The sequence below is a fragment of the Poromitra crassiceps genome, assembly GCF_964638095.1.
Source record: "Poromitra crassiceps genome assembly, chromosome: 8".
Taxonomy (NCBI): Eukaryota; Metazoa; Chordata; class Actinopteri; order Beryciformes; family Melamphaidae; genus Poromitra; species Poromitra crassiceps.
Window position 1 is genome coordinate 5,836,992 of NC_139629.1, and position 14,136 is coordinate 5,851,127.

At 46.3% G+C, this 14,136-nt stretch overlaps 2 protein-coding genes across 2 annotated transcripts in view; both read left to right on the plus strand.

Annotated features, from left to right (window-relative positions):
* LOC310781501 (collagen alpha-3(VI) chain-like) overlaps positions 1-14,136 on the plus strand; it is a gene marked incomplete at its 5' end in the record, with an annotated part of 84,725 nt that overhangs the window by 36,410 nt on the left and 34,179 nt on the right. The gene's annotated exons all lie outside the window — the stretch shown is intronic.
* LOC310781533 (collagen alpha-3(VI) chain-like) lies at positions 7,927-13,719 on the plus strand (the record flags this gene model as incomplete). Its single annotated transcript, XM_083642179.1, has 8 exons — positions 7,927-8,449; positions 8,696-9,295; positions 9,528-10,127; positions 10,360-10,959; positions 11,206-11,805; positions 12,038-12,637; positions 12,870-13,425; positions 13,716-13,719. 8 exons carry the CDS (start codon positions 7,927-7,929, stop codon positions 13,717-13,719), a joined length of 4,083 nt encoding a protein of 1,360 aa, XP_083498305.1.

The window sequence follows — 14,136 nt, forward strand, 5'->3', positions numbered from 1 at the left end:
GTGTCTGAGTTCACTGACCTACCCAATGTCCAAGAACAGCTCTCCGCTGTAATGGGAAAAGTCAGAGTGAGAGCCACACCCATGACACCAACACTAACTGGTAAGAAACTGACCAATTCTAACTGTTCAACCTTGTAGGAAAAGGCAAAATGTTTTTATATTTTAGGATTTAACATTAAGTTCTTGGCAACCACTGTCACTTTGATAAAATAGTAATGGCAGGTGAAACCGTGTGAATTTTGAATGGTGCATTTAGCTCCTATCAGTTCATTATCCCACCACACACATTAGCAACATGTAGCCTAAAATGTGTCTAATGTTAATGTTCCCTAGTTGAGCGCCAGCCCTCCGGAAGGGATGTTGTGTTCTTGCTGGATGGATCTGATGGCACTAGAACTGGATTCCCAGCAATGCGTGACTTTGTCCAAAGAGTGGTAGAGACACTCAGTGTGGATGACAACAAAGATCGTGTCTCAGTGGTTCAGTACAGCAGAGATCCAGCTGTCCAATTCTATCTGAACACATACACGACAAAGGGCGAGATCCTTGACACTGTCAGAGGTTTGAGGCACAAAGGCGGAAGACCCCTAAACACGGGAGCAGCTCTTCAGCACTTGAGGGATAATGTCTTCACCCCCTCTGCTGGAAGCAGACGCCTTGAAGGAGTTCCACAGCTCCTACTAGTGCTAAGTGGTGGAAGGTCTTCTGACAGTGTTGATACACCAGCCTCTGCTCTGAAAGAGCTGGGGGTCTTGATCTTTGCGATCGGAACCAGGAGCTCTGATAGCAGAGAACTGCAGAAGATATCCCATGACCCCAGTTATGCTATCTCTGTGTCTGAATTCACTGACCTCCCCAATGTGCAAGAACAGCTCTCCTCTGTAATGAGCACAGTCATAGTGAAGGCCACACCCATGACACCAACAGTAACTGGTAAGAAACAGACTCCTTATAACTCTCCAAGATTGTAGTAAAGGTCAAATTGATTTCTATTCCAGGATTTAACATTAGGTTCTTAGCAGCTACTGTCACTTTGATAAAATAGGAATGGCAAGTGCAACCGTGTAAATTTTGAATGGTGCAGTTTGCTGCTATCAGTTCATTATCCCGCCACACACATTAGCAACATTCAGCCTAAAATGGGTGTAATTTTAATGTTCCCTAGTTGAGCACCAGCCCTCCGGAAGGGATGTTGTGTTCTTGCTGGATGGATCTGATGGCACTAGAACTGGATTCCCAGCAATGCGCGACTTTGTCCAAAGAGTGGTAGAGACACTCAGTGTGGATGACAACAAAGATCATGTCTCAGTGGTTCAGTACAGCAGAGATCCAGCTGTCCAATTCTATCTGAACACATACACGACAAAGGGCGAGATCCTTGACACTGTCAGAGGTTTGAGGCACAAAGGCGGAAAACCCCTAAACACGGGAGCAGCTCTTCAGCACTTGAGGGATAATGTCTTCACCCCCTCTGCTGGAAGCAGACGCCTTGAAGGAGTTCCACAGCTCCTAATAGTGCTAAGTGGTGGAAGGTCTTTTGACAGTGTTGATACACCAGCCTCTGCTCTGAAAGAGCTGGGCGTCTTGATCTTTGCGATCGGAACCAGGAGCTCTGATAGCAGAGAACTGCAGAAGATATCCCATGACCCCAGTTATGCTCTCTCTGTGTCTGAATTCACTGACCTCCCCAATTGGCAAGTACAGCTCTCCTCTGTAATGAGCACAGTCATAGTGAAGGCCACACGCATGACACCAACAGTAACTGGTAAGAAACAGACTCCTTATAACTCTCCAAGATTGTAGTAAAGGTCAAATTGATTTCTATTCCAGGATTTAACATTAGGTTCTTAGCAGCTACTGTCACTTTGATAAAATAGGAATGGCAGGTGCAACAGTGTGAATTTTGAATGGTGCAGTTTGCTGCTATCAGTTCATTATCCCTCCACACACATTAGCAACATTCAGCCTAAAATGGGTGTAATTTTAATGTTCCCTAGTTGAGCACCAGCCCTCCGGAAGGGATGTTGTGTTCTTGCTGGATGGATCTGATGGCACTAGAACTGGATTCCCAGCAATGCGTGACTTTGTCCAAAGAGTGGTAGAGACACTCAGTGTGGATGACAACAAAGATCGTGTCTCAGTGGTTCAGTACAGCAGAGATCCAGCTGTCCAATTCTATCTGAACACATACACGACAAAGGGCGAGATCCTTGACACTGTCAGAGGTTTGAGGCACAAAGGCGGAAGACCCCTAAACACGGGAGCAGCTCTTCAGCACTTGAGGGATAATGTCTTCACCCCCTCTGCTGGAAGCAGACGCCTTGAAGGAGTTCCACAGCGCCTAATAGTGCTAAGTGGTGGAAGGTCTTCTGACAGTGTTGATACACCAGCCTCTGCTCTGAAAGAGCTGGGGGTCTTGATCTTTGCGATCGGAACCAGGAGCTCTGATAGCAGAGAACTGCAGAAGATATCCCATGACCCCAGTTATGCTCTCTCTGTGTCTGAATTCACTGACCTCCCCAATTGGCAAGAACAGCTCTCCTCTGTAATGAGCACAGTCATAGTGAAGGCCACACCCATGACACCAACAGTAACTGGTAAGAAACAGACTCCTTATAACTCCCCAAGATTGTAGTAAAGGTCAAATTGATTTCTATTCCAGGATTTAACATTAGGTTCTTAGCAGCTACTGTCACTTTGATAAAATAGGAATGGCAGGTGCAACAGTGTGAATTTTGAATGGTGCAGTTTGCTGCTATCAGTTCATTATCCCTCCACACACATTAGCAACATTCAGCCTAAAATGGGTGTAATTTTAATGTTCCCTAGTTGAGCACCAGCCCTCCGGAAGGGATGTTGTGTTCTTGCTGGATGGATCTGATGGCACTAGAACTGGATTCCCAGCAATGCGCGACTTTGTCCAAAGAGTGGTAGAGACACTCAGTGTGGATGACAACAAAGATCGTGTCTCAGTGGTTCAGTACAGCAGAGATCCAGCTGTCCAATTCTATCTGAACACATACACGACAAAGGGCGAGATCCTTGACACTGTCAGAGGTTTGAGGCACAAAGGCGGAAGACCCCTAAACACGGGAGCAGCTCTTCAGCACTTGAGGGATAATGTCTTCACCCCCTCTGCTGGAAGCAGACGCCTTGAAGGAGTTCCACAGCTCCTAATAGTGCTAAGTGGTGGAAGGTCTTTTGACAGTGTTGATACACCAGCCTCTGCTCTGAAAGAGCTGGGCGTCTTGATCTTTGCGATCGGAACCAGGAGCTCTGATAGCAGAGAACGGCAGAAGATATCCCATGACCCCAGTTATGCTATCTCTGTGTCTGAATTCACTGACCTCCCCAATGTCCAAGAGCAACTTAAGTCCACCATGAAGTCAGCAGTTATTGAGGTCACCCGAGAATTGCCGACCGTATTTGGTATGTTAACAAGCATGGCTTTTGCTGTTGCGACGATTGATTTGTTTCATGTACATTCAGGAAAAACGAATAATACTTTAGCCGTATGTGTGCTGCTAAAGAGAGGTGGTCCTATGCTTGCAAAGTGTTGAAATCTAAGCAGCCAATGCTAGCTACTTTTGGAGAAGTCTCCACCATAGATGATTAGTCCACATCCACACTTTTTGCCTAGTGTTTTTTATGCTTTGTCTTGATCTGTTTTCTCAGTTGATCCTGACACCCCCAGAAGGGATGTAGTATTCCTTCTGGATGGTTCTGATACCACAAGGAATGGCTTCCCTGCCATGCTTGATTTTGTTCAGAGGGTGGTGGAAAAACTCAATATTGGAGAAAAGAAAGAACGTGTCTGTGTGGCACAGTACAGCAGAGATACAGAGGTCCATTTCTATCTGAACACATATACCACAAGAGAGGATATTGTTGACACGGTCAGAGGGCTGAGACACAGAGGGGGCAGACCCCTCAACACCGGGGCAGCCCTCCAATACGTCAGGGACAACGTATTTACTAACTCCTCTGGAAGTAGACGCCAACAAGGTGTTCCGCAAATGTTGATCCTGCTAAATGGTGGAAGGTCCTTTGACAACGTAGATACCCCAGCCTCTGCTCTCAAACAGCTGGGCGTCTCTGTGATTGGCATTGGAACAAGGAACTCTGACAGTGGAGAACTGCAGAAGATATCATATGACCCTAGTTATGCTCTATCTGTGTCTGAGTTCACTGACCTACCCAATGTCCAAGAACAGCTCTCCGCTGTAATGGGAAAAGTCAGAGTGAGAGCCACACCCATGACACCAACAGTAACTGGTAAGAAACTGACCAATTCTAACTGTTCAACCTTGTAGGAAAAGGCAAAATGATTTATATTTTAGGATTTAACATTAAGTTCTTGGCAACCACTGTCACTTTGATAAAATAGTAATGGCAGGTGAAACCGTGTGAATTTTGAATGGTGCATTTAGCTCCTATCAGTTCATTATCCCACCACACACATTAGCAACATGTAGCCTAAAATGTGTCTAATGTTAATGTTCCCTAGTTGAGCGCCAGCCCTCCGGAAGGGATGTTGTGTTCTTGCTGGATGGATCTGATGGCACTAGAACTGGATTCCCAGCAATGCGTGACTTTGTCCAAAGAGTGGTAGAGACACTCAGTGTGGATGACAACAAAGATCGTGTCTCGGTGGTTCAGTACAGCAGAGATCCAGCTGTCCAATTCTATCTGAACACATACACGACAAAGGGCGAGATCCTTGACACTGTCAGAGGTTTGAGGCACAAAGGCGGAAGACCCCTAAACACGGGAGCAGCTCTTCAGCACTTGAGGGATAATGTCTTCACCCCCTCTGCTGGAAGCAGACGCCTTGAAGGAGTTCCACAGCTCCTACTAGTGCTAAGTGGTGGAAGGTCTTCTGACAGTGTTGATACACCAGCCTCTGCTCTGAAAGAGCTGGGGGTCTTGATCTTTGCGATCGGAACCAGGAGCTCTGATAGCAGAGAACTGCAGAAGATATCCCATGACCCCAGTTATGCTATCTCTGTGTCTGAATTCACTGACCTCCCCAATGTGCAAGAACAGCTCTCCTCTGTAATGAGCACAGTCATAGTGAAGGCCACACCCATGACACCAACAGTAACTGGTAAGAAACAGACTCCTTATAACTCTCCAAGATTGTAGTAAAGGTCAAATTGATTTCTATTCCAGGATTTAACATTAGGTTCTTAGCAGCTACTGTCACTTTGATAAAATAGGAATGGCAGGTGCAACAGTGTGAATTTTGAATGGTGCAGTTTGCTGCTATCAGTTCATTATCCCGCCACACACATTAGCAACATTCAGCCTAAAATGGGTGTAATTTTAATGTTCCCTAGTTGAGCACCAGCCCTCCGGAAGGGATGTTGTGTTCTTGCTGGATGGATCTGATGGCACTAGAACTGGATTCCCAGCAATGCGCGACTTTGTCCAAAGAGTGGTAGAGACACTCAGTGTGGATGACAACAGAGATCGTGTCTCAGTGGTTCAGTACAGCAGAGATCCAGCTGTCCAATTCTATCTGAACACATACACGACAAAGGGCGAGATCCTTGACACTGTCAGAGGTTTGAGGCACAAAGGCGGAAGACCCCTAAACACGGGAGCAGCTCTTCAGCACTTGAGGGATAATGTCTTCACCCCCTCTGCTGGAAGCAGACGCCTTGAAGGAGTTCCACAGCTCCTAATAGTGCTAAGTGGTGGAAGGTCTTTTGACAGTGTTGATACACCAGCCTCTGCTCTGAAAGAGCTGGGCGTCTTGATCTTTGCGATCGGAACCAGGAGCTCTGATAGCAGAGAACGGCAGAAGATATCCCATGACCCCAGTTATGCTATCTCTGTGTCTGAATTCACTGACCTCCCCAATGTCCAAGAGCAACTTAAGTCCACCATGAAGTCAGCAGTTATTGAGGTCACCCGAGAATCGCCGACCGTATTTGGTATGTTAACAAGCATGGCTTTTGCTGTTGCGACGATTGATTTGTTTCATGTACATTCAGGAAAAACGAATAATAGTTTAGCCGTATGTGTGCTGCTAAAGAGAGGTGGTCCTATGCTTGCAAAGTGTTGAAATCTAAGCAGCCAATGCTAGCTACTTTTGGAGAAGTCTCCACCATAGATGATTAGTCCACATCCACACTTTTTGCCTAGTGTTTTTTATGCTTTGTCTTGATCTGTTTTCTTAGTTGATCCTGACACCCCCAGAAGGGATGTAGTATTCCTTCTGGATGGTTCTGATACCACAAGGAATGGCTTCCCTGCCATGCTTGATTTTGTTCAGAGGGTGGTGGAAAAACTCAATATTGGAGAAAAGAAAGACCGTGTCTGTGTGGCACAGTACAGCAGAGATACAGAGGTCCATTTCTATCTGAACACATATACCACAAGAGAGGATATTGTTGACACGGTCAGAGGGCTGAGACACAGAGGGGGCAGACCCCTCAACACCGGGGCAGCCCTCCAATACGTCAGGGACAACGTATTTACTAACTCCTCTGGAAGTAGACGCCAACAAGGTGTTCCGCAAATGTTGATCCTGCTAAATGGTGGAAGGTCCTTTGACAACGTAGATACCCCAGCCTCTGCTCTCAAACAGCTGGGCGTCTCTGTGATTGGCATTGGAACAAGGAACTCTGACAGTGGAGAACTGCAGAAGATATCATATGACCCTAGTTATGCTCTATCTGTGTCTGAGTTCACTGACCTACCCAATGTCCAAGAACAGCTCTCCGCTGTAATGGGAAAAGTCAGAGTGAGAGCCACACCCATGACACCAACAGTAACTGGTAAGAAACTGACCAATTCTAACTGTTCAACCTTGTAGGAAAAGGCAAAATGATTTATATTTTAGGATTTAACATTAAGTTCTTGGCAACCACTGTCACTTTGATAAAATAGTAATGGCAGGTGAAACCGTGTGAATTTTGAATGGTGCATTTAGCTCCTATCAGTTCATTATCCCACCACACACATTAGCAACATGTAGCCTAAAATGTGTCTAATGTTAATGTTCCCTAGTTGAGCGCCAGCCCTCCGGAAGGGATGTTGTGTTCTTGCTGGATGGATCTGATGGCACTAGAACTGGATTCCCAGCAATGCGCGACTTTGTCCAAAGAGTGGTAGAGACACTCAGTGTGGATGACAACAAAGATCATGTCTCAGTGGTTCAGTACAGCAGAGATCCAGCTGTCCAATTCTATCTGAACACATACACGACAAAGGGCGAGATCCTTGACACTGTCAGAGGTTTGAGGCACAAAGGCGGAAGACCCCTAAACACGGGAGCAGCTCTTCAGCACTTGAGGGATAATGTCTTCACCCCCTCTGCTGGAAGCAGACGCCTTGAAGGAGTTCCACAGCTCTTACTAGTGCTAAGTGGTGGAAGGTCTTCTGACAGTGTTGATACACCAGCCTCTGCTCTGAAAGAGCTGGGGGTCTTGATCTTTGCGATCGGAACCAGGAGCTCTGATAGCAGAGAACTGCAGAAGATATCCCATGACCCCAGTTATGCTATCTCTGTGTCTGAATTCACTGACCTCCCCAATGTGCAAGAACAGCTCTCCTCTGTAATGAGCACAGTCATAGTGAAGGCCACACCCATGACACCAACAGTAACTGGTAAGAAACAGACTCCTTATAACTCTCCAAGATTGTTGTAAAGGTCAAATTGATTTCTATTCCAGGATTTAACATTAGGTTCTTAGCAGCTACTGTCACTTTGATAAAATAGGAATGGCAGGTGCAACAGTGTGAATTTTGAATGGTGCAGTTTGCTGCTATCAGTTCATTATCCCGCCACACACATTAGCAACATTCAGCCTAAAATGGGTGTAATTTTAATGTTCCCTAGTTGAGCACCAGCCCTCCGGAAGGGATGTTGTGTTCTTGCTGGATGGATCTGATGGCACTAGAACTGGATTCCCAGCAATGCGCGACTTTGTCCAAAGAGTGGTAGAGACACTCAGTGTGGATGACAACAAAGATCGTGTCTCAGTGGTTCAGTACAGCAGAGATCCAGCTGTCCAATTCTATCTGAACACATACACGACAAAGGGCGAGATCCTTGACACTGTCAGAGGTTTGAGGCACAAAGGCGGAAGACCCCTAAACACGGGAGCAGCTCTTCAGCACTTGAGGGATAATGTCTTCACCCCCTCTGCTGGAAGCAGACGCCTTGAAGGAGTTCCACAGCTCCTAATAGTGCTAAGTGGTGGAAGGTCTCTTGACAGTGTTGATACACCAGCCTCTGCTCTGAAAGAGCTGGGCGTCTTGATCTTTGCGATCGGAACCAGGAGCTCTGATAGCAGAGAACTGCAGAAGATATCCCATGACCCTAGTTATGCTATCTCTGTGTCTGAATTCACTGACCTCCCCAATGTCCAAGAGCAACTTAAGTCCACCATGAAGTCCGCAGTTATTGAGGTCACCCGAGAATCGCCGACCGTATTTGGTATGTTAACAAGCATGGCTTTTGCTGTTGCGACGATTGATTTGTTTCATGTACATTCAGGAAAAACGAATAATAGTTTAGCCGTATGTGTGCTGCTAAAGAGAGGTGGTCCTATGCTTGCAAAGTGTTGAAATCTAAGCAGCCAATGCTAGCTACTTTTGGAGAAGTCTCCACCATAGATGATTAGTCCACATCCACACTTTTTGCCTAGTGTTTTTTATGCTTTGTCTTGATCTGTTTTCTCAGTTGATCCTGACACCCCCAGAAGGGATGTAGTATTCCTTCTGGATGGTTCTGATACCACAAGGAATGGCTTCCCTGCCATGCTTGATTTTGTTCAGAGGGTGGTGGAAAAACTCAATATTGGAGAAAAGAAAGACCGTGTCTGTGTGGCACAGTACAGCAGAGATACAGAGGTCCATTTCTATCTGAACACATATACCACAAGAGAGGATATTGTTGACACGGTCAGAGGGCTGAGACACAGAGGGGGCAGACCCCTCAACACCGGGGCAGCCCTCCAATACGTCAGGGACAACGTATTTACTAACTCCTCTGGAAGTAGACGCCAACAAGGTGTTCCGCAAATGTTGATCCTGCTAAATGGTGGAAGGTCCTTTGACAACGTAGATACCCCAGCCTCTGCTCTCAAACAGCTGGGCGTCTCTGTGATTGGCATTGGAACAAGGAACTCTGACAGTGGAGAACTGCAGAAGATATCATATGACCCTAGTTATGCTCTATCTGTGTCTGAGTTCACTGACCTACCCAATGTCCAAGAACAGCTCTCCGCTGTAATGGGAAAAGTCAGAGTGAGAGCCACACCCATGACACCAACAGTAACTGGTAAGAAACTGACCAATTCTAACTGTTCAACCTTGTAGGAAAAGGCAAAATGATTTATATTTTAGGATTTAACATTAAGTTCTTGGCAACCACTGTCACTTTGATAAAATAGTAATGGCAGGTGAAACCGTGTGAATTTTGAATGGTGCATTTAGCTCCTATCAGTTCATTATCCCACCACACACATTAGCAACATGTAGCCTAAAATGTGTCTAATGTTAATGTTCCCTAGTTGAGCGCCAGCCCTCCGGAAGGGATGTTGTGTTCTTGCTGGATGGATCTGATGGCACTAGAACTGGATTCCCAGCAATGCGTGACTTTGTCCAAAGAGTGGTAGAGACACTCAGTGTGGATGACAACAAAGATCGTGTCTCAGTGGTTCAGTACAGCAGAGATCCAGCTGTCCAATTCTATCTGAACACATACACGACAAAGGGCGAGATCCTTGACACTGTCAGAGGTTTGAGGCACAAAGGCGGAAGACCCCTAAACACGGGAGCAGCTCTTCAGCACTTGAGGGATAATGTCTTCACCCCCTCTGCTGGAAGCAGACGCCTTGAAGGAGTTCCACAGCTCCTACTAGTGCTAAGTGGTGGAAGGTCTTCTGACAGTGTTGATACACCAGCCTCTGCTCTGAAAGAGCTGGGGGTCTTGATCTTTGCGATCGGAACCAGGAGCTCTGATAGCAGAGAACTGCAGAAGATATCCCATGACCCCAGTTATGCTATCTCTGTGTCTGAATTCACTGACCTCCCCAATGTGCAAGAACAGCTCTCCTCTGTAATGAGCACAGTCATAGTGAAGGCCACACCCATGACACCAACAGTAACTGGTAAGAAACAGACTCCTTATAACTCTCCAAGATTGTAGTAAAGGTCAAATTGATTTCTATTCCAGGATTTAACATTAGGTTCTTAGCAGCTACTGTCACTTTGATAAAATAGGAATGGCAGGTGCAACAGTGTGAATTTGGAATGCTGCAGTTTGCTGCTATCAGTTCATTATCCCGCCACACACATTAGCAACATTCAGCCTAAAATGGGTGTAATTTTAATGTTCCCTAGTTGAGCACCAGCCCTCCGGAAGGGATGTTGTGTTCTTGCTGGATGGATCTGATGGCACTAGAACTGGATTCCCAGCAATGCGTGACTTTGTCCAAAGAGTGGTAGAGACACTCAGTGTGGATGACAACAAAGATCGTGTCTCAGTGGTTCAGTACAGCAGAGATCCAGCTGTCCAATTCTATCTGAACACATACACGACAAAGGGCGAGATCCTTGACACTGTCAGAGGTTTGAGGCACAAAGGCGGAAGACCCCTAAACACGGGAGCAGCTCTTCAGCACTTGAGGGATAATGTCTTCACCCCCTCTGCTGGAAGCAGACGCCTTGAAGGAGTTCCACAGCTCCTAATAGTGCTAAGTGGTGGAAGGTCTTTTGACAGTGTTGATACACCAGCCTCTGCTCTGAAAGAGCTGGGCGTCTTGATCTTTGCGATCGGAACCAGGAGCTCTGATAGCAGAGAACTGCAGAAGATATCCCATGACCCCAGTTATGCTATCTCTGTGTCTGAATTCACTGACCTCCCCAATGTCCAAGAGCAACTTAAGTCCACCATGAAGTCAGCAGTTATTGAGGTCACCCGAGAATCGCCGACCGTATTTGGTATGTTAACAAGCATGGCTTTTGCTGTTGCGACGATTGATTTGTTTCATGTACATTCAGGAAAAACGAATAATAGTTTAGCCGTATGTGTGCTGCTAAAGAGAGGTGGTCCTATGCTTGCAAAGTGTTGAAATCTAAGCAGCCAATGCTAGCTACTTTTGGAGAAGTCTCCACCATACATGATTAGTCCACATCCACACTTTTTGCCTAGTGTTTTTTATGCTTTGTCTTGATCTGTTTTCTCAGTTGATCCTGACACCCCCAGAAGGGATGTAGTATTCCTTCTGGATGGTTCTGATACCACAAGGAATGGCTTCCCTGCCATGCTTGATTTTGTTCAGAGGGTGGTGGAAAAACTCAATATTGGAGAAAAGAAAGACCGTGTCTGTGTGGCACAGTACAGCAGAGATACAGAGGTCCATTTCTATCTGAACACATATACCACAAGAGAGGATATTGTTGACACGGTCAGAGGGCTGAGACACAGAGGGGGCAGACCCCTCAACACCGGGGCAGCCCTCCAATACGTCAGGGACAACGTCTTTACTAACTCCTCTGGAAGTAGACGCCACCAAGGTGTTCCGCAAATGTTGATCCTGCTAAATGGTGGAAGGTCCTTTGACAACGTAGATACCCCAGCCTCTGCTCTCAAACAGCTGGGCGTCTCTGTGATTGGCATTGGAACAAGGAACTCTGACAGTGGAGAACTGCAGAAGATATCATATGACCCTAGTTATGCTCTATCTGTGTCTGAGTTCACTGACCTACCCAATGTCCAAGAACAGCTCTCCGCTGTAATGGGAAAAGTCAGAGTGAGAGCCACACCCATGACACCAACAGTAACTGGTAAGAAACTGACCAATTCTAACTGTTCAACCTTGTAGGAAAAGGCAAAATTATTTATATTTTAGGAATTAACATTAAGTTCTTGGCAACCACTGTCACTTTGATAAAATAGTAATGGCAGGTGAAACCGTGTGAATTTTGAATGGTGCATTTAGCTCCTATCAGTTCATTATCCCACCACACACATTAGCAACATGTAGCCTAAAATGTGTCTAATGTTAATGTTCCCTAGTTGAGCGCCAGCCCTCCGGAAGGGATGTTGTGTTCTTGCTGGATGGATCTGATGGCACTAGAACTGGATTCCCAGCAATGCGTGACTTTGTCCAAAGAGTGGTAGAGACACTCAGTGTGGATGACAACAAAGATCGTGTCTCAGTGGTTCAGTACAGCAGAGATCCAGCTGTCCAATTCTATCTGAACACATACACGACAAAGGGCGAGATCCTTGACACTGTCAGAGGTTTGAGGCACAAAGGCGGAAGACCCCTAAACACGGGAGCAGCTCTTCAGCACTTGAGGGATAATGTCTTCACCCCCTCTGCTGGAAGCAGACGCCTTGAAGGAGTTCCACAGCTCCTACTAGTGCTAAGTGGTGGAAGGTCTTCTGACAGTGTTGATACACCAGCCTCTGCTCTGAAAGAGCTGGGGGTCTTGATCTTTGCGATCGGAACCAGGAGCTCTGATAGCAGAGAACTGCAGAAGATATCCCATGACCCCAGTTATGCTATCTCTGTGTCTGAATTCACTGACCTCCCCAATGTGCAAGAACAGCTCTCCTCTGTAATGAGCACAGTCATAGTGAAGGCCACACCCATGACACCAACAGTAACTGGTAAGAAACAGACTCCTTATAACTCTCCAAGATTGTAGTAAAGGTCAAATTGATTTCTATTCCAGGATTTAACATTAGGTTCTTAGCAGCTACTGTCACTTTGATAAAATAGGAATGGCAGGTGCAACAGTGTGAATTTTGAATGGTGCAGTTTGCTGCTATCAGTTCATTATCCCGCCACACACATTAGCAACATTCAGCCTAAAATGGGTGTAATTTGAATGTTCCCTAGTTGAGCACCAGCCCTCCGGAAGGGATGTTGTGTTCTTGCTGGATGGATCTGATGGCACTAGAACTGGATTCCCAGCAATGCGCGACTTTGTCCAAAGAGTGGTAGAGACACTCAGTGTGGATGACAACAAAGATCGTGTCTCAGTGGTTCAGTACAGCAGAGATCCAGCTGTCCAATTCTATCTGAACACATACACGACAAAGGGCGAGATCCTTGACACTGTCAGAGGTTTGAGGCACAAAGGCGGAAGACCCCTAAACACGGGAGCAGCTCTTCAGCACTTGAGGGATAATGTCTTCACCCCCTCTGCTGGAAGCAGACGCCTTGAAGGAGTTCCACAGCTCCTAATAGTGCTAAGTGGTGGAAGGTCTTTTGACAGTGTTGATACACCAGCCTCTGCTCTGAAAGAGCTGGGCGTCTTGATCTTTGCGATCGGAACCAGGAGCTCTGATAGCAGAGAACTGCAGAAGATATCCCATGACCCCAGTTATGCTATCTCTGTGTCTGAATTCACTGACCTCCCCAATGTCCAAGAGCAACTTAAGTCCACCATGAAGTCAGCAGTTATTGAGGTCACCCGAGAATCGCCGACCGTATTTGGTATGTTAACAAGCATGGCTTTTGCTGTTGCGACGATTGATTTGTTTCATGTACATTCAGGAAAAATGAATAATAGTTTAGCCGTATGTGTGCTGCTAAAGAGAGGTGGTCCTATGCTTGCAAAGTGTTGAAATCTAAGCAGCCAATGCTAGCTACTTTTGGAGAAGTCTCCACCATAGATGATTAGTCCACATCCACACTTTTTGCCTAGTGTTTTTTATGCTTTGTCTTGATCTGTTTTCTCAGTTGATCCTGACACCCCCAGAAGGGATGTAGTATTCCTTCTGGATGGTTCTGATACCACAAGGAATGGCTTCCCTGCCATGCTTGATTTTGTTCAGAGGGTGGTGGAAAAACTCAATATTGGAGAAAAGAAAGACCGTGTCTGTGTGGCACAGTACAGCAGAGATACAGAGGTCCATTTCTATCTGAACACATATACCACAAGAGAGGATATTGTTAAAGCAGTCAGAGGGCTGAGACACAGAGGAGGCAGACCCCTCAACACCGGGGCAGCCCTACGATATGTCAAGGACAACGTCTTTACTAACTCCTCTGGAAGTAGGATGCAACAGGGCATTCCTCAGATCATCATTTTGTTGACTCGTGGGCGGTCAAGTGATGCTGTTAGCCAAGTTTCTTCTGATTTGAAAAGTCTGGGAGTCCA